The sequence below is a fragment of the Pempheris klunzingeri genome, chromosome 7, assembly GCF_042242105.1.
Source record: "Pempheris klunzingeri isolate RE-2024b chromosome 7, fPemKlu1.hap1, whole genome shotgun sequence".
In the NCBI taxonomy this organism is placed as follows: Eukaryota; Metazoa; Chordata; class Actinopteri; order Acropomatiformes; family Pempheridae; genus Pempheris; species Pempheris klunzingeri.
Genome location: NC_092018.1, coordinates 27,322,487 through 27,344,002, shown reverse-complemented (window position 1 = coordinate 27,344,002; position 21,516 = coordinate 27,322,487). Strand labels below are relative to the sequence as shown.

The window sequence follows — 21,516 nt, the reverse complement described above, 5'->3', positions numbered from 1 at the left end:
TGCAGCAAAAGGTAACGATGTACTTGTGATTTTTCATAGCTTGTTGACACATTTGCATATAAATGTTTGATTTACCAAACTGATACGCTGCATTGTGCATTTGACATCATGTACCTTTTGCATGCAGTAGAAGGATGTAAACACATGTACCGGCCAATATGTTTTATAGTCAAGACAGTTTGTTGCATATTGATGTTTCCATTAGATTCCAAAAACCACATCTTGCCTGAGTGATTAGGTCTGCAGTGTTTGTGAGAGTGAGTGTGCAGGCACACACTCATGCATGGATGGTCCAGTGTACAGTATATGCTGTGTATGCTCATACACATATGCAAACCTATTTGTGTGTGCATGTGTGTGTGTCCTGGCTTCATTGTGCTGACTGGTTTATTGCTGTTCTAGGTGACGGAGCATGAGAACAGCAGAGTTTCAGGGTGCTGTTTTCGAGCACCACTGAAGCCATAAATTTGATTATTTTTTTCCCTCTACAAGTAGTTTAGAGTTTGCATGAGACCCCCTTCACACACACACACACACACACACACACAGCTGCCTCACACTGCCGTGGACCGCATCTCTTCTGGTTCCACCAGCTTGCATTATGCATCTTCATCTGCCATTCTGTTTCCATTCAACATCTCTCAGTGAATCAGCAGAGTTATGTGCTGCCCTGCTGAGGTTTGTTATGGCCCTTCATGGTATGTGCTCCACATCTTGCTCTGTATTTCATATCTATAACATAGTCAGAAAACAAAGTCTGGCCTTGGCTTTAAATGTTTTGCTGTGACGTGGGGTCACATCACTCAGCTGCTATGATGTTGCAGTAATACAAACACATTAAAGAGGTCTAGGAATGCTTGATCTACAAGTTGAAGAATGAAGAGATCGGACCCTTATCCCACAAAGGCTCTCTGCCTATCTCTCTCTTATTCTCTAACCCCCACTGGGTGAGACTATGGATACACAGCTCCTATCACATCAGGGGGAGATTAAACAAGGAGTGAAACAATGACACAGTGAGTTTGATAATGTGACAATAGGAGCTCTTTCAATTATAGCTCTTTCTCCAGAGAAATCAGCTACAAAAGAAATTCCTTCAGTAACTTTGTCTTGTGTCTTTTTATTCATTTTGACATTTAAATCTATCGTCCTTTAACCTTCCTGCAGCCCAAATCCAATAGCTCTCTCACATGCTCCATCAAGATAAGCAAAGGGCTTTTTAGACTGTGTAATTAGTGAAGGCACAAGTTGAACAACAGAAGTTTGGATTTGCTGATAACACATTTTGAAAGGACCTGTGGAAGATGCTGAGAATATGATGCCCAGGTAAATTATTTGTGTAAACCTGAAAGCTACCTGTTTACACGTCATTTAGCCTTTATCCAGGCCTTCCAATCTGCCGCTCCACTATGTCGTTTTACCTGCTTTTATGTTGTTTTATCTGTTTTTAACGTTGTAGCACTTTGAGATCTGTACTGTCAGATATAAAGTGCATTATAAATAAAATGCATTATTATTATTATTATTATTATTAGATGGCTGTTTCACTCTTGTATTGTGTTAGTCAATTGTGTAAAACATATTTTCATATTTTTCTGATCAAAACATCCTCATTACATCTCCAACAGTGGCCTACTAAATACAATACATATTACAATACAACATATTTTGATAATTTTCTCTTTTTAAATGCCCATGAAGAAAGTGACACCGGTGCTTTTAGGGATCAAATCTGATCCGTTATGTAATTATGAGGAGATAAACACAGGAAATGTTACCAAACCATCATGGATAACAATAATTACAACAAAATAATTGTATCCCGTATTTGTATTTTGCAGCAATATTGTAAATAATGTGTCATGCCAAGAAATCATCTTGAATTGAATGCAGCTGTAGAGAGACACGCAGCAAATGTGATCACACCCACGTCCTCCCACTCTCTTTCACACACACACAAACGCACAGACACACAGACACACACACACTTTGACCTGTCACTTTGAATACCTTCATACTGTATTATTACGGGAACCACTTCTTTCTTGAAGACGAGGAACATTTTGTCTGTGAAGGAGCGGTCACAGAAATGTCATTCTGAGGCAGCATCTGCAGTTGTCAGCATGAGCAAAAGATTCACCACCCAACAAGCTCTTGATCATATTTGATTATAATGAGGAGGGCGAATGTGAAATAGAGGAGGCAGTGTCCGAGGTAGAGGACAGTGCTGAATGTGGTCCTGACTACAACGAAGCTGAGGTCTGATGAGGAAGAGCACCCTAATAACTGAAAGATGATGTTGAAGCTGAGGAGCTTTGGCATCAGCCGTTACATAGCTGAAATGGTATACAAAGGCCTGGTTGAAAGCTTTTTGTCATTTCACATTACAGCATGATACGGCAACTTGAGTGTAAAGAGCAAAAACAAGCTCTCCAAAATGAACACTGCAGGAAAGGCTGCACATATAATAACAGATACCTCACATATACATGAAGGTGTTTATTCCCTATCACATACAGGCATGTAACAACATTTGCTCACATGTCAAAGACATACAATCTGCCTTTTGGCTTTTTATACCACGGCCTGTAGACAAGATCTTTATTGACATGACCAATACAGAGGGGAGACAAGTCTTTGGGAAACGTTGCAGGAAGTGTGAAAAAAGCCATTTCTATGCTTGCATGGGGGTGTGGGTACTTGCTGGGCTACACAAATCCAACAGTAAGGCTATTTCTAGTTTGTGGGATACTGAAACAGGCCAGGCTATTTTCCGTGCTACAGTGTCCCTTATTTAGATATTTTTTTGTGAGTCATTCAATTTGATAATTGCGAGATAAGTTCGGCTCGAAGGACAAACATGCACCCGTAAGAGATGTTTTGGACACTGGGTTCACTGTAGGTGGACGGCTGGTCCCATTCAGAGGTCGCTGTCCATTTAGACAAGTCATTGCGTTGTGTGGTGCTAGATGTGACGCGGGGTCTTTAGGGACACAGCATCGCGTGCCATCATTTCTTCTCTTCTCATGCCCTCGGCCAAGAGCTTTGTGAAAAAAAGCTGACCATATGGTGGGAACAGTCAGGAAAAACAAAGCCTAAGTTGTGTCCTGCACTTCTCGGGACAAGGGACAAGGCCGCTCTCTCATGATCAATTTGAGCTCAGCCAAGAAACACGCAAGGTCATCAGAGTCATCGTTTATCCATAAATGTTGCCAGAAACCAATCACAAAACATTGTGATTGGAAGCAAACAGGGTTCATGGTAACATCTTGGAGAAGTCTAAAAAAAACTCAAGCTCTTACTGATGTCAACCAGTGGCTTTACGTTGTCATTCTGATGTATAAAAAGCATCTTAAACACATGCATTACTGTGCTAAGCTATTCACTTATGCTTCATTGTGTGTCACTGCACAACCTACAGATCTGTTGGTGTCATCTTGATTAATGGCCATCCTGAATGTGCCTAAACAGCATCCTCTCAGCCATCGCCCTGCGATTCTCAGTGAGTCAGTTGTCAGCCGTCTTGGGCAGCACCTTGTCAAGTCTGATTTCCTCTCGAGTGCGCCCTCCAAAGCCAGAGGGCCAGCTGCTTCCAACTTTAGGGACTGTTATCTACTGAGCCCCTCTCCATCGCCTTTGGCTGCCCTCCGGTCGTCTGTCTTGCCTCAGATTTAGTCAAACCACAGCTAGTTTACAGATAATTATCAGGCTGAGGCCAGCTGTGTGGCACACATCCACAGGCCCTTTGTCGCTAATTGAATTAGACCCCATGTTGGAAGTGACAGAGAAATGAACAGTTTCCCCCAGCGAGCCATGTGATTAGCAGACTTGGAGAGGGGGGAGGTGGGCTCAGGATGGCATGCTGGTGGATGTGGTTGATGCCTCTGACTCAACATCTGAGTCACATTCACCCTGACACCGATGTTTCTGTCAGGTTTCATTTTATGACGTGTGTCAATAGGGGTCAAGTAGAGCGGACAATCAAACTCAGTCTGCTGCCAGGCTTTCAATGTGAGCTAAAGAGCCCAAAATGTCTGTTTATTGTTCTCTCTTTTTGCCATCTGCTTTACAGCTTACTGGCTACCTAGATATACAACCAGCAGCAGCTTTGGTTTTTAAGAGTCTTCATAAAAAAATGCTATAAATAAAGCATTTTCACCGTGAACATTTATAAGGTATTACGTATTTACAGCTATGTCCATGGAGTACTTTCACGATTTTCTACTTAAATCACACACACACCTGCATGCATTCTCCATACTCTGCCATGGCTTCCATTCATTTCCCTGCTAGAATGCCACCAATTGAAAAGAAGAAAAAACAAAATGGCCCAAGTGAAACAGTAGGTTGCGTCTCTTCGCTTTTGTCCTTGATCCCAATGCTCCTGTGCTCCCGTTTCTTCCCCTCTTTTCCCTTCACTCATCCTCGTTATTGTTGCATCGCTGTCGTCTTTCCAGGTCATCTTTTGAAGTTGGATGTCACAGAAATGCAAAATTAGCGGCATATCTGCATGTTAAAATAAGTTCTATTTTTACCTTACACCGTACATTATTATAACCTCAATATTTAGCTGGCTTTTTTATTGTAGGAAGGAATATAAAAACCTCGTAAAATTCATAGCATTTCCAGCTGCTATTAAACTCTGCCAACTGGATCGTGCAAGTAGGGAAATAATTGACATCTCTGAGGGGGAAAAAAGCTAATAACAGTCAACTTCCCTGTCTTTTCTGGAGGCTCTTTAACTTTGTGAAGGTGGGAGTTCACTTCCTGTACTTGGTTGTGTGTGTACAGTAGACTCATATCTTTCTGCTGTGCTGTCACCTTAATTCTTTTGCCTGTCTGTCTCGTTGCCTACCTAAAGTATGTGATGTTTACCAGAGCAACCTTTCTGCAGCTGAAGTGTGCCTGTGCCGTAGAAAAGTAGGCCATTTGGGCTGCTGTCTGACACAGGTCCTGTCTGAACCTGAAGCGCTTGCAGGTTTATTTCTGGACGTTCAGCACATCATCTTTTAACTTTTCTTTTGCTAATAGACCTGGTTCATTGCTGTAGCGCTCTGCAGGCATTGTGGGACGGTCATGTTAGTCCATGATGTCGTACCACGCCTTCAGTGGCTCTGCACTCTGATTGGAACACTGTTATGAAATGTGACACAAGTTACTTGGTGGTCGTCTTAATTATTGATGTGCACCTCTGTTGGATGTGAAAATTGGGTTGTTGTGCTCTGCTGCGCGACAAATTTTTCATTCCCTCAGAATGAAACTGAATAATACGAGAATGATGCGGAAATAGTGCCAAACTTATGTGAATCTGAGAGCCGTGGATAAAACATTTTCTATTATTTATCGTTTTACTGTTTTTAGTCTCCTATTCATAATTTAGGATATTATACATTTTCTTTGTTGTCTTTCCAAGATGTCCCACATACAGCATGTATTACCTCTCATATTGATGTTTTTGTTTGCCTGATGTTGCATTTGGCTGTAAAAGTATTTCTGCCTCATGCTTCACAGTATTTTCTACATGCTACATGCACCCTCCCTAAGCAAAATACCACGTGGATTTAGTCATCTCTCCTCTTCTCTGTCTCTCTCCACCTCACCATGCTCGAATTACAAGATGCTGTTTTGTGCCGGTGTGCCACAGAGACCGTGCATGAAATTTATTGGCCCTGAGTCCCGCCATTTGACACGCAAGACATGGCTAACAGATCTCATGCCATTTCCCATCTCCTCCGACTCCCGTGTAAAGCTGACCTTTCCTACCTCCAGGCTATATTTAAACTCTGAGCACCAGAGACATATGGCGCCATGGGAAATTTTATTATCAACGCTCGCCATTTGTCTGGCGTAATTCAGGCCTGCCGTAGATCGTGCCAGAGCATGCCTTATATTTACACTCTGCTACAGCAAACAAGGGCACCGGTGACAAACCCGACCATCAACTCCTCAGCAGGGGGGATGCCTGGTGGAGCAATACTTTGAACTACGTGAGATTACAGGTTCTATTTACAGTGCACATCACCTGTGCAGAAGTGTGAGAGGCATAAAAAAAAATAGGGCGAAATTATTCCAAGAAGCAGAGGGTTGACCAGAGAGTCAAACACAAGGGGACTTGACATTTTGGAGAATTTCAGTTGGTAAAATGTCACAGATTTCACTCACAGACACATTCATCAGCCTTTGCCACTTGTCGTCATTAGAGCAGACAGTAGGTTGAATGAGCTCATGAACACACATCTTTTCTTTTTCAAACCCTCACCCAGCCATCTGCTTAACCATTCACTCTCTTTGTTTTTTCTGTGCTCTGGCAGGTCTGAGATGGGAGTTCAGAGGGTGCTCCAGGTGGATCTGAAAATGGAAAGCTTTCCAGAGCCGCTGGGAAGCCGCTGGATGGCCTGGCAGGTGGAGTACCCGGCCAGTCATGCCGCCACACAAGAGGCCGAGACGGAGATCCGACTGGCGCAGGAGGACCTGGCGGGCATCGTGCCCCTGGCCATGGTGAGTGATGCCACTTCCAGCTCAGCGCTACACCCAAATAAAGAGCCGCACACTCATCATTCTTAATGTAAATTATTGTCTTAATTTTACACTTTGAATCTCTGAATCAACATTTGCATCTTCTTTTAAGCACATGAATGAAATAGTTTGCATTGGAAATGGCTGAGAATGACTGCACTTCAACCATGACTGATGGCGCTTTAAAAGAGAAGCATTTAGTACCAAAAAAAAGATATTTTACTAAATATTTCAACAGCAAGCAGGATATTTGCTTTTACAACTTGTGGAGTAAATGTTGCCAAGTTCCCTGACACTGAAATAGTTCTATTAGTGCATTTGTATTAATATACTGAGCCACAATAAACAACAAATAAACAACAGGAGAAATATTTCATCTGATACAATTTTACACCTCAGCTAAATCAAATCATTCAAATGAAGATTTTATGTTAAATGGATTTTTTGTTGAGCAAATTCATCCTTGTCAATTGTTTGCTATTTCCTTCAGGGGATATAATATAACAAATCATAAATAGGTCCTATACTAACTCAGCAATATATAGATTAATCAAATTTGTTCTACCTTGACAGCTACAACATCAGTATGCTGCACACACGCTAATGCATCATTAATGATGATCCAGTCATATAGTATATATACACAGTAGCACTCTGAAAGGGGCCATTCTTTATATTGTGATACGTAAATGATCAGTTTGCTGATATTACTTATGTACGTTTACTTGAGCACAGATGGGGTCTAGAGCTTGGCTCTGGCCTGAGGGTAAGCCTGGAGCCGTCTGTCTCCCCCAGCGAGGCACAGGTACTGTGTTGTGTAGATTAACCAAAGCTCCCACATAGAACTTCACACAGAGAGACTTTCACACATCTCTACAGCTTTGTTCTGCGACCCAGAGAGCACTGCCTCTGATTTAGATCAAGAACACTCAGGTAAAAAAAAATATGCAAAATCAATTGTGTTGACTAAAGAGAAAGACTTGCTGTCATATCAGCGCTGATTACTAAAACAACAATTGCATTCATTTCTATTTCGGTGCCTCTGATATGCGTGATACATACCTGACTGTTGTGTCAATGTTATTCTCTAAGTATTGCCCGTAGCTGTGTAGATGATAGACACACGTGGGTGGCTGTTCCTGGATTCAGAGGAACGCAGCGCATCCTCACCCACTGATCCATCCTCAGGATAATTGAAGCCATGTGTTTAATGCTGCAATATTGTTCAAGTTCTTTCTCTCACATCATGCCGCTGATGTATAGCTTCCCCGTATTGTTCGAGGAATGTACAGCGTGCTCTATATTACATCTCCTGACAAAAATATGTACATCCCCTGACAAAAATGGCAAAACACGATCTGCATGATTATCTCACAATCGACGAGAACTAAATTTGTTATCACCTGCTTTACAAAAAACTTCATTTCAACTCATCATTGGAATGATTTGGTGTAGCTGTTGCTGTAAGAGCATATAAGAGGAAATACCTGCTGCTTACTCTGTTGCTTTTGTAAAATCAGTTCTGTGAGTGAGCTCACACCTCTTCAAAGCACACACTCATCAGGCACCTTTAAAACTGTCGACTTCCTCACTCTGAATATTTTGCATATTTCATACAGAAGAAGGGATTCTGAGGCGGACTATGAATCGTCTAACTTTTTTCAAAGTGGCAAAAATCCATCTCAATTAACCTGATATTACAGTTATTTGCTAAACTTGGCTAAATCAATTAAGGACAGGATAATTCAGGCAGGAGCCTCTCAGGAGAGTTTCATGTGTACTAAAACAGACGGCATACTGTGTGTATGCGTGTGTGTGTGCGTGTGTGTGTGTGTGTGTGTGTGTGTGTGTGTGTGTGTGTGTACTCTGTACAGAAAGGCTCTGTCATCTCCTTTCCTAGATTTGCTATTCTGTTCAGAGGGCCTGTCAGTAGCTGCTATCATGTCAGAGAGTGTGTGGAAACTGTGTTGAAAACTATCAGGTTCACTGATCAGCAAATACCTTTGATACTAACATTTGGAACACTTTCATCATCTGACTTTTATTTGGAAGAGGTTAACTGGCACAATTTTATTTCTGTTTCATTTTGCTTCACCATGAGGCAAGCACACTCTCTTCAGTTGTGTACTTAATTTTCTCCCAAGTGCTTCTCACGCTCAGACAACTTCCCAAGGTGCACAGTATCTCCAGCCATCCTGTGGTACTTAACACAACACAAATACTTATACATGCAGACACATTCAGAACTCATTAACTCTGTCTATCTCCCTCTGTCCCCCTTTCTCTCCCCTCTCTCCTCACTTTTATGCACGCATACAAACACACACACACACACACACACACACACACACAAGCACATAAGGCTTTTGCAATCCGCATGCACCAATATGAGAGAGGCATACAAGCGAGAAAGAGGAAGGCTGAATTAGATTACTTCGGATCACTGTGGCATGAAAGGCCCACTGATAAGTTCCTCTCCCTTCCCCCTGCTACACTCTTCGCTGGTAGAAGAGAGGAAGCAGGATAATGTAAGAGCAGTGTCGTCAACCCCCCTTACACACACACAGACGGACACATCGCCGCACTGCCTCCACCTAAGGGAAAACAAAGTCAGTGATTCCAATAGAAAACAGGTTTTTGCACTCAGAACTGAAGTCACTGTAATAGAGTTGTGAAGAGGGAGATGTGGCGGAGAATACATACGGTATGATATATGAAACGTGGGTGGACAGAGTGTAATATATTCACATGCCTAGTACTGATGGGCTTCTTTGATGGTAGGACGTCGTGACTGGGAGACCCGGGAAGGGCTGCAACTTTATCCAAGTGTCCAAGTGTTCATGAAACATTGGTGAGTTACTTAAAGTAGGCACTCAAATCTTGCAATATGGGAATATCATGAGGGAACAACACAGGGAAGCGGTCAGACCTAATAACTCAAAGATGTCTGCGCACAACAGCACAGAGCCAGCATCATGTTTTTAGATATGTCAGCTACAGACTGTCGGCTACAAGCTTTTAGTTTACTCCAGATGTAAAGCCGGTAGAAAAGACCATAATGCATTTTTCACCACTCTGAGGTTGAGTGTTGGGAGCCTTACAGAAGGAATCTTTATGCGGTATGTTGGCCTTGGATACAAGTGTTGTGATGTTTTTAACTTACGAGGCAACCTTGTAGCCTAAGAACTTAAACCAGTTGTAAAACCTGCCATCAGGGCTGTTTGTTTAAATTCTGTGGAAATGTGTAAAAGTGTGCTTCGGCAGTTTTCAGCACTTGATCTGTAGTGTCTTGTTTTCTGGCTTTTGGCAAGCTTTAAACGTAACTTACTCACCCAGCAGAAAACAGAGCACTATTGGCATCCCCTCAGAGTCCTCTATCTCACCACGGGTCGAACACAAGTTTTTACTGAGATTTGTGTTTTCGCATCTTGTTACCTCCCCTAACTCCTTAGAAAAAAGATGAGATGAAGTGTTGGTGCGTAGTGAGATCAACAGTATTAACAATATTACATCAGTGTTAGTATCAAAAAAATATTCCTCAATGGAGCGTGAAAAGAAAAAGATATGATTGTTTAGCTGCCTTTGGAGTTAACTACAGTACTGTAGCTATTCAGACTATTCTGTGTTGTTCTTGTGATTATTGCATTTTTCGTCGTTGTCGTTGATATGACCAGTGACGTGGACAATAAAGTAAGGTAACAGATGAAAGTAAAAAGAAAAGAAGAACAGAGGAGAGGCAGAGAAATAGACGTAGAGGGAAAAAGGGGTGTTTTCAGAGATGGTTTTGGGGGTTGCCGGGAAATTCGCCAATCTTTTTTAATCAAGTTGAGAGGGGAGACCTTACAGAGCATGCTGAAGACATCTGTTGACACAACAACTCTGTGGTTTTGCTCTAGAAGGTCCTTTCGTCTGTAATTAGCACTAATTAGCCTAATAAGCTCGACTGTATTTTGTCATAATGGAAAAGCTGCTGTAATTGTGTTTTGACCAGAAATAATCTCATAAACTGAATGAGGATCCATAACTGACCATGTCTCTAAAGGTTGTAATGTAATAAAGCTAATGACTATTAGTAATGGGAAGCTTATTTTGGATTTGATCACATTTATGGCCTATTACTCCGATGGCTTCTCAGACCCGTTCCGTAGCCATTTATGGCGTGTTCAAAATTACTGTGCCCTTGCTGGAATTGATTATTATAAAAAGGTCTTTTTATTACATTTTCCCTGCCAAGTGATGGGCTCTGCCATGGGTGACACCTCTGGGAAAGCAGCGACATCGTTTTGAAAGATGAGCTCTCTTTTTTTCCGCTCCCTTTGAAGAGGGCTCCTCCTGTGTGTTGTCACAGACCCACCTGCATTGGGGGGGCCTCAGAGCACAGCTCACCACTTTGTCACCAATTTCAAACCGTGAAGCAGGAGTTCTGCAAATGCAGCAATTATTTCAAAAGCAGAAAATGAAAAGAGTACTCAAAAGTTTTAGTCAGTTTAGAGCGAAGGAAATGCCTCAGAACTCTTCGTGTCGACTGTAATACTGCTCGCCTGTCCTGGCTTGTCTTCTTTTCACCTGCTTTTTTAGATCTTTTTTTTCTCCTCCTATTTTCTCACCCTATAATTTTCTGCTTGCTTTTGACAAACATACATTAATATATTAACAATGTAGATTAATTGCCTTCCTCGTCACCCCCCGCCTCCTTGTGTTGGCATTCTCCATTTCACTTAAAGTGTGAAAGAGCTTTGTGTTTTTTTGGGTCATCTTGAGATGGATCTTAAAGCCAGTAATTGGATGCCTGAGCAGATTCCCCTGCACAGTAGGAGGCTGGTCCATTATCTTTTACTATCGTGAAGTAATATGCTCCTGTCCGGGCTGCCCTCATCATCATTACCCATGCTGTGGATGCCTGGTGATGGAGAGGGAGCAGGAGGACAGGGCATACATCATATCTGGACTCATCAGTCTTCCTGTTCCAGCCGAGACACCAAACTGTGCTCACTCACACGAGCATTCGCCGGCATAGAGATGAGGAAAAATGAAAGCAGCCGTTTGTATTCACGTACCTCTCCAATGTATCGTTAAACAATACATCATCACCCTGGCCTTCTCTGGCCACTTCTGCTCTCACATGATAAAGTCATTTATCAACATCCTCCAATAAATGTTTCATTTTACTCCTTTCAATTCCATTCCCTCTGTTGCAACGCACATCTTCTCTGCCAAGCAAGTGAAATCTGGAGAACCATTTATCAAGCATATATTTAGACATACAGATATAAGCACTTGTGCGCCAGCTAATCCTGCAGAAATGCCGCACAGGCACAAGTAATATCATACAAGCTGTTTATCAAAAGAGGATGTACTGCACAACGTGTCTGAAAAGTGGCTGATTTCAGTCATCTAATGATGTCTGCCAGTCTGTTCCACTAGTGCTGAGAGTCTGTTGCATGTCCCTGCTGTTTTAGTGGAACAGGATAAAACATAGCACGACTCGTGCAGTGTACAATAGGGGGCTGATAAATGCACCCCGAGTGAGCAATCCATTAGCATCTACAGTAGTACAGCGTAGAGGCTGATGATGAAGTGGTAACACTAATTGAGGCTGCCTGAGTATGCACATGTGGCGTACTACATGTAATTCTAATTATGATGGTGACCTGAATCAGAACATGATCAGAGTCCTTGATACTGTACAGATTAACATTTTTCATGCTCTTTAACTCCGTTGTCATCATGGGATATAAAGGACTGACACTCACTTTCACTGTGACTGCAGCGACAGCATGTACAGTAACAAATGAGGCAGGGAGTGGGTGAACTCTTGTACCTTTTCATGGCACTGCTGCACAATGGGAGTTATTTTCAAAAAAGAGCAGATACACTGAGGCTTATTGGCAAATTCCTCCAATGTCAGGAAGACTATATGCTCTGAAACGCTTTCGTGATTGAAAGGCTAACAGTGAGTTGGATGAGGTTTTGGTACAGCCTTTGCAGTATGCGATTAGACGAATACATTTTACTGCTGCAAAACTAAATTATTAGTCACTATTAAGAAAGCCAACCTTCCCAGAATGCTTCCTCCAGCAGTGAGGTCAGATTGCTTGTTAAGTGTGCCTTGGCAATTCTCAGAAGATGATCCGCAATGCATTGTGTGGTTCATGCACAGAACACTGCATTTGTGTAAAGGTTTATTTTACTCTCACCACAGAATGTGGTTAAAACCTGTACCCTTTGGAACCACTTATTTTGTGGTTTTCCTAATTGAATGCTGTGAAACTTCATTCCTGTTACTGTAGCCCTCTCTGTTCTTGTATCTCTGTCAGTTATGGTGAAAACAGACCAAAAAAAAAAAAAGCAGGGATGAAGAGCAGGACAGGGTCCAGACCAACAGATCAATCACAGAGGGTCTGCGCATGTCCATATCTCACATCTCCCCATAATTGTTAACATCCCTCTTCACATTCTGGCCCACTTCTATTCATTTTTTACTTTAACTCTGGTCCACTGAGGTTTGAGACGAATGTGTGTATTTTTTCTAGTGGTAATGGACTCTACAGTGGAGCTGACCTTTGTGCCTGTTGAGAGAGGTCTGTGTCCAGAGGGCAGCTAAGCCAAGCTAAGCCAAGCTAAGCTTGCAGTATGGATCTCGATCAGAGCCGGGTGAAGAAATCAGACAGAGATCAGGAGGTCATCTCCCACAGGCATGGATGGCTGTTGGTGAAGAACTCTTTATTGATCGGCTGCGTGATAGATATCAGGCTGGAACTGAGCAGACCGGAGCAGGGAGGGTTGTTTCCTAGCTTTCTGGCCCACGGGCCCCGGCTCAATGGGCAAACTGCACGGGCACCAGTGAGACATCACTGTACCCAAGCTAACATCAGTCAAAGTGGCCGCCCGCTCCCTCCCCCGAGCCCCTGCAGCTCTCTCACTCATCTCTCAGGTGAGCAGTGAGCTGGTGTCCCTGGTGCCTGACCTTGGTTCCTCCGGAGCTGCGTCTGACAGTTGTTGAAATTCACCAGGGACATCCGATCTAGATGTATTACAGGTATCATATTCATGAGAATTGCTGGGGATTCGTCCTATAAACCTAAAATATTGTACTTCCACATCCAGCCATGTTTTATTCACCAGCTCCTTTTCACAGTGTGAGGTGCAATTCATGGCCACTGAGCTCCAGAGGGTGGCTCCGTCGTTCTCGTACCAGCCCTTGATAATTCCTAACTTTGTTCTGAAAGTACACACAATCTGGGCTCTCCATTAGTGTACTCATATTAAGGACAGGCCTGTTTATAAGAGATGCCCTGAAGATGAATGGATTCAGCACAAAGCACTGTAACTGCAGCTCACTAACTTGCACAGTTTCCTGTCACGTAGAAATTGCCTTTGTTTGCATTCTGTGTGTCTCTTTTGAAAAATAAAATGTCAATGCTTGATAAGATTTAAAATAGACACTAGTATAGACTCTGCTGTCGACAACCCATGCAGGCTGGAATAAGGGATAGTTGATAATGTAATTAATATTTGTGGGAGGATTTGTCCTGTCAGCAGCTTGTCACTGTGGTAGTTCCCCACAGTCAAAGTTTAGCCGCAAATCATATGCACTCATTAATAATTTACAGTTGAGAGCAATTCAATGTGACTAAAACATCAATACTGTCCATGAACTGTCGTGTGAATCCTCTTGTATAACTGACCAAGCAGCTCTGATGAAGGAGAGAGAGTGATGCGTCATCGGTTGCCCTTCTTTTGAAGTTTGTGAGGGCAACAATACATCATAAATCATTCCACCACTGAGCACACTAATCTCAGGAGTTCAAGTTTTTGCAGCACTTTTATCCTTCAGGTACTGTGGAGAGTGTTCGGAAGGATCAGTGCCAACTGTCTTTTGATGTTCTCTTTCTTAGCATGCTGCTTTCACAGTCACACAGGCATCAAAAGTCAAATTCAGGTCAGACATTCATTTGTAAAATGCTGTATTCTTTTATATCAGTCAGGGAAACTTACGGTAGTAAAACAAACAGTTGTACAAACAGCGATGAGGATTCTGGACTCTGGACCTTTGTACCTTTGTAACACTACAAGTTGTCATTTTTACAGTGTGGTTTGTGTATGGATTTAAAAAACACAATATAAAACTTTGGTAAAAGTAAAACCTGCCCTACACCTTGTTACTATGAAACTGTTGAAGGTAGAGCAAGTTTGCACCTAATCAAAGGAAGGAAATGTTTTACTACACGTTTCACTAGGAGTGCATACAACTGCAAAAACTATATATGCTACACGATAATCCTCATGAATAATTATAGTGAATTTTAGAGGACACACTCAAAAATGTGCCACGGGCCATTATCTACACCATCAATAACAGCAAACAGCCCAACAATTCAGCTCATTCACATATCTCCACCTTTGTGTGGTTGTCTTCCACTCTTCCACTCAGTGCCCTTTCTATGATGTCTCTTAATTGTCGAACGAGGTACCTACTATAGCAGTCCTCGACAGGCCTGCTGATTCCGAGGCACCAATCCTGTCCATTTGATCTTCACCATGATCTCCCATTACCTTCCCTTTTAAAATGACACTTTCTGGAGCAGGTCCATTGCCAAAGCAGCCATCTATTTAGCCTTCTCCCTACCAGCCACAGCCAGCAGTAATGAGCAGGTCAGATCTCTGACCGGCATGTACCTCAGACAGGGCACGGCTACTCAACTGGGTCTTTGTGTGCCACGTACTGCAGCCACCTTCATCCACTCAGCTGGGAAGAAAGGGAGAGGAACTGGCTCATTCTTGGAGCAACAAGAGTGGGAAGAGGAGAGAAGGGAGCAGGAGAGAGACCCTCATTAAAAGGCAGTGTTGGCTTCACAACCATCCCACCACTTCAATGCGCTGTCATGCAGTGATGTATTGCTCTGCATGGTGCTACCAAGGCCTTTATTCCCACTCTCTTCCATGTATCTCCCTTCTAGCCAATTAAACGCCCACTGGAATAGAAGGGAGGAAGTGCCACATTGAGCATTGCACAATGTGGAGAGAGGAGCTAATGAAAGGACTTGTCTCTTTTAGTCTGCTTAATAGCCTCAGGACACTGCCTGAGTGGCGTTTAATGTCTACAGCATAATTCACTATCCTTCCACTCCCATTTCAGTTTCTTTAGACATATGCTTACTTTATCGGCAAGGGATGAGAATGTTGATCAGAATTATGAATATTTAATTTACCATAGGTTCGTTGATTATCGGCGTACTTCGTGATCCTCTTTAATGCTTTTGCTCTTGAAATTACAAGAATGATCATGAAGCAGCTCTTGTCCAATGACAAGGCATCAATCATAGTCGTTAAAGTGCCACATTAGGTGTTTTAGCTGACAGTATAGGATATTGTACTATCCTGACTTTGGGTTAAGCTGGACAGCTTGTTGGCTTAAGGACAGCCACAACAATGAGGGACTGACACGACTAGTACACACTAAGCATTTACACTATGTTTACAACCTTGCCTTCCCTCTGCTGCACCATGAATAATGCAGGTCCGAAAGTCCCCAACTCGACACCGTGCTTGACCTGTTCGTTTGTTGCAGTAGCCAGGATGCTAGGGTCAGAATGTGGATGTGTTAGTGCAGGGTAGAAGCAATGGCTAATCGCAACACCAGGACGGGCAGCTTTGCTACTTCTCATGCTGCCCGTGTCACTCAGGCTGACACCATAAATCTCACTTATTTTCAGATCCAACCGAGACACAGGCAGAAATTACGGCCCAGAGCACATTACCAGCCACAGCAGCGTGCGGAATGCTAACAGAGAGATCCTTGATAAAGCAGGCAGGCAGTTCTGCCACAGATTATTGAACAAAAAGACTCCTGTCTGTGAGACTTGAGGGGGCAGATTGGCTTTTAAGTAAAGCACAAACACCAGCGTCAACAGTTGAGAATCAAATGCACTATAAAGCTTGCTGCACGCTTACAAACACCTTTAGAAATATTAATACCTGCCTTTGTGCAATCGCATTATTGTCTCATGTTCTTTGTTTAAGCATTTCTATATTAGGTGCTATACAAATATTATTACTATTATCTTTTGTCTTTTTTTTCTGATACATTCAGGGACGAGGGAGGGGCTAAAAGGAGGACAAGGGGGGGGTTAAACATGTAGTAGGCACAGAGATTACACAGTTTTGTGTGTGCTTTATATTCAGATATGTGCACAGCTGTTATGATGCAACCTCATCACCGTTCAAAACCAATGCTTATCAGTGAGCAGTGTTAGTAGGCTGACACCTCTTCTGCTTCTACTTGGCTGGATTAGCACCTTAAAGGGCAACCTCCCCTGGGCCAAAACCCTCAGGGGCCCTTTAGATTCACAAAGGGGTGCATGTATGGTTTAATCAATCGTAAATGAATGTGATAATACTGTGTACATCACTAAAAAAGCACAATCTAAACTAGAATGACAGCAGCCTCAATGTGATATCTGTATTATTACATAATCTTGAGGATCCGTCATGTAGAGGAGACCGATAAAGGACTGCAAAATCATGTCTTAAAATCTAGTTTCAAGGCATTTTTTGGCCCTGGAAAAGACTCTGCTGTTCTTTTTATTGAGCATATTGGCCAAAAATATGAATTACCAATACACTTCACTGCACACTTGTAGTCACTGGCCATGGTGCCGCATAAGTGGTCCTGAATTGTTTCAGACCATTGCACTTAATAAAATAATGCACTCTGCATGGTACATTATTTTCTGACAATGTTACAGTTTGCCATGAATTATCCATTAATAGATCAGCGCCACAGTAATCTTTAAACAGTAGACAGTAGAAAATGAGGACATCATTAACAAGCTCGGGCTGTAATGCAATTTACATGAAGTGTAATTCTGTTCGATTTGTCAGGAAATCTGTTGCATTACTGTTTGATACAAAATTAGATAGAGATCAGAGAAAACTCAAACCAGTCTACTGTTTTATTATCATTATGGTTTTACTTGAAATTCTAGATTGAAGGACCGTAAAAACAAAGCAGGTACAGAACAAAGGTTTAAATACATTCTAGTCAAAGTCGCCTTGTAGGATATCCAGCGTCTAAAGTCAGAAACTCATCAATCTGTGACTGTAATTTTTCCAGTCTCACAGGCCCAAATCTCATTTCATCTTCTTTCAGACTACTGTAAGATGACTGAGTAACGCTGCTGATATACACCACTGGTCTCTATTCCTTCTTTAATTGCACTGTCTGTGTGTCTGAGTGTGTGGACCACTGATGCATCTGTGTTGGTTGCTGCTGTGGCTTATTACTGCCGGGCCCGGCTCTCTGCTGCTCCCAACCTGCTGGGTCATCTCCAGCTGCTGTAATCTAACATTAGCCTCCACTTTCACCAGGTCCCAGCCATTTACCCCATCATGTATTATAGATGACCCTCTGGAAACGGAGGAATCCCAGCAGACACAGAATTAATTTACAGCAACCCTCGATTTTAGGGGGAATTGAATCAAAGTCGGCGGCACGGGAAAGGGGGCAGAGGGGGGGCTATATTACTATATAACACTGTCACAGTCTATAAAATTGTAATGAAAAGCTATTTGAAGATTAAGTGTTTTTTTTTTGTGATTCATTGGTATCTCTCGGCTCAACTAATAATCATTTCACTCCACAGCTGTATGGTCTCAGTAATTGATGCTTACAAACGACCAGGCTCCTTTCAGCCAAACTTAATCCTCATTTTCTCTTTTCTGAATGCCTCTGATTCACAAGCTCTCAAACACAGGGGGAAGTCTTCAGAAACCAGGGGAGCAGGGCAGTGTACAAACCTTGTGTACTTCCCTGGTGACAGCGGGATGCACATGAATGTGATGACAGGAAGTCAGGCACTGTAGATTGGTTCTGTCTGCACTTGTCAGGTTTAGCAATATTACTTTAAATGAATGTGACGTTTTATTCAACAGGCGTCACTCTGGAGTGTCTCTGTTAAAGGAAAAATAATAGTAGCAGCCTCAATAGAATAGCACGGAAATGTCTTCGGTGTTGGCAAAGCTTCAATACAGTGTAAAAAAGGGTGTCTTGGGGTTCCCGCTCATTGAATTTGTGGAAATAAATGCTCATCTTTTGTGTAAGACCGTCCCAATAGCAGAATGAATACAGCCTCTTGAATGAGAGATGTTTGTCATTCCATACAATTAGCTAAAGTCATTTTGGTTCCCCACTAGCAAGAGGGCTATGTTTGCCGTATGGTACAAGTATTGAGAAGTACACTTTGACCTCATTGGCAGCTGTTTAATGTGCTGCCAAAGGTTCCATAGCAATCTATGTAATTGAAGCGCAATTTCTTTGGGCTGAATAAGTGGAAGAGACAATCCAATGTGCACGGGTGACTTTAGAGAGCAAAAGTTATCTCAAACTTATCCTAATTGGCCCCAATTATCTTCTGTGACAATAGTGGTGTGTGTGAGTGTGTGTGTGTAATGAAAGGTTAAGATTTATGTTCAGAGTGATGAAGCTGTGCTATTGAACTTAAAGAGCCAGGGCTGTCTAGACCATTGAGGTCACTCACTAAGAGTACTTCTAATACAGTCTAGGGGAAAATAGCAGCATTCTTGCTTTTTACATAGAGCCTAGTTAAAACTGATTGGCCCCAAAACGTATTCATTTAAAAACCTGTCGTGCCAGGTTAAGTCTCACCTTCAATAATATACAATATATTGGCTATTCTGTGTTATTCTGGAGTCAAAATGCAGTAATTGTGCAGACAAGTGCAAGCGAGGTAGTGAGATGGCCGTGGCTAGCCCTAGCTAAAGGTAAAACTTAATGCGTTGGGGGGATATTTCCCTAGTTTTTATCTGCAATCAAAAAATTATGCAGTACCTGAAGCGTCATTTTTGTAATTTAGTTCATTATTCCACAGAACTAAATGAGGTAGTGGTTAAATACTACTGTAGCACTTTAACCACAGTGTCAGATTTTGACTCTAGTGGAATTCGTATGATTCAGTGTGGTCAAAGCCCCAATGTAAAGCATATATTCATTTATTAAATTGTAAATTGATACATTTGTAGACTTACTATATCACTGATTTAAATATACAGTGGGTACGGAAAGTATTCAGACATCTAACCTGACAGAGCTTGAGAGGATCTGCAGAGAAGAATGGGGAAAAACACCCCAAATGCAGGTGTGCCAAGCTTGTAGCATCATACCCAAGAAGACTTGAGGCTGTAATCGCTGCCAAAGGTGCCTCAACAAAGTACTGAATAAAGGGTGTGAATACTTCGATACAATCCTGTCTCGGAGGTCTACAGACAGTTCCTTTGACTTCATGGCTTGGTTTCTGCTCTGACGTGCACTGTCAGCTGTGGGACCTTATATAAAACAGGTGTGTGCCTTTCCAAATCAAGTCCAATCAATTGAATGTACCACAGGTGGACTCCAGTCAAGTTGTAGAAACATCTCAAGGACGATCAGTGGAAACAGGATGCACCTGAGCTCAGTTTTGAGTGTCATAGCAAAGGGTGTGAATACTTATGTACATGTGATATTTCAGTTTTTTATTTATAATACATTTGCAAAAATTTCTAAAAAACTTTTTTCACTTTGTCATTATGGGGTATTGTGTGTAGATTGATTAAATTCTTTTTTTTCCTCATCAATTTTGGAATAAGGCTGTAACATAACCAAATGTGGAAAAAGTGAATGGGTCTGAATACTTTCCGTACCCACTGTATATTGAAACCAGAGATGCCAAGAGTTAACCCCTTTGAACCATGATATGTAAATGATTAAAATAGGGGTATTTTATGGAGCTGAAAGACCACAGTGTGTTGGTGGGCTATGCATTTTCTCCTTGCATGAAGATTATCCAAATGCAGAGCACAGTATCTGCATTTTTTGGTTATTTAGTAGGTTCTGTGGCCATGCTTATTAAGCACTGGGGCTCAGGGACAGGAGGGACCCAAACGCACAACCCAAGACACTCTTTGACAGGTGATACAACTCTTATCTACAAACAAAGACAAGATACTTATAATACACTTAGCGTGGCTTGATACAATGGCTTGATACAATGGCTCTGACACGGGACAAGGGGAGACGCAGACTATTAATACAAGAGGTAACGGGGAACAGGTGCAAACAATCAGGGTGGGGCAGACAATCACAAAGGCGGGAAACACACAAGGGCAGGAAGTCAATGAGCCTGAAACGAGAGGAGAGTTTTAGTTTTCAAAATAAAACAGGAAGTGAGAGACAAGACAAGGCACAAGGTCCTTTTTTTTAAACTCCTGCTCTTAGCTTTTTGCATTTTGTATTACCATATTTTTTCTGGTACTGCTTGTTATCTTGTTATTTATTGCACTTCGCATCCCAGTCAGAGAAGCCCCTCATCAATGAAATCCATTACTAACAATTATCATATATTTATGACCCTGAATGTAAGATGCCCTCTTCAGCCCACCCGACCTCTCTGTGGAGAGGAGGGGTCTTCTGGCAGTATTCTTACTATGCAATTACACATGCACAGGATACACTAGCGGAGGGTAATGACGGCCGCCACAGAGTTCGGAGTTTCAAGCTGCTGTGGATCCAGGACCATATGATTAAAAGCTGGATCAACCCTGGCACTCAGTGACTCCATGTTACATTACAGATGATGTGTCTGAGCAGAAAAGCGAATGATTCCGATAAAAATGTTCATTTAACAGAGCATGAATTATCATCCCACATGAAATATCATTCTTTTATTTGTCTCCTGTCAATGATCAAGTAAAATCTACATTTTATGTAGTGATCTGTGATTTTGACGACAAGCCAACAACAATATTATGCTAAATTACTTTCATCAATTAGCTGGCTGAAGAACATGGCAGTGTGGGGAATGTTTTCATCCAAATAATCCCATTCACAATAATTAAAACAGCCCCCGAATACTTATGGGTCATTTCGTAATTAGCAACTCAGCTCACAAACCCAACGGTAGCTATTCAAAAATCAATGGACACAAAATGCTGCTTGTTGCACTT

General features: G+C 42.1%; 1 protein-coding gene across 1 annotated transcript in view; it reads left to right on the top strand.

The window, feature by feature from the left end:
- LOC139204299 (transmembrane protein 132C) overlaps positions 1 to 21,516 on the top strand; it is a 106,944-nt gene that overhangs the window by 67,746 nt on the left and 17,682 nt on the right. The window contains exon 4 of the mRNA XM_070834297.1: positions 6,312 to 6,498. Within this exon, the coding sequence (XP_070690398.1) occupies positions 6,312 to 6,498 (187 nt within the window). The remainder of the gene's footprint in view (positions 1 to 6,311; positions 6,499 to 21,516) is intronic.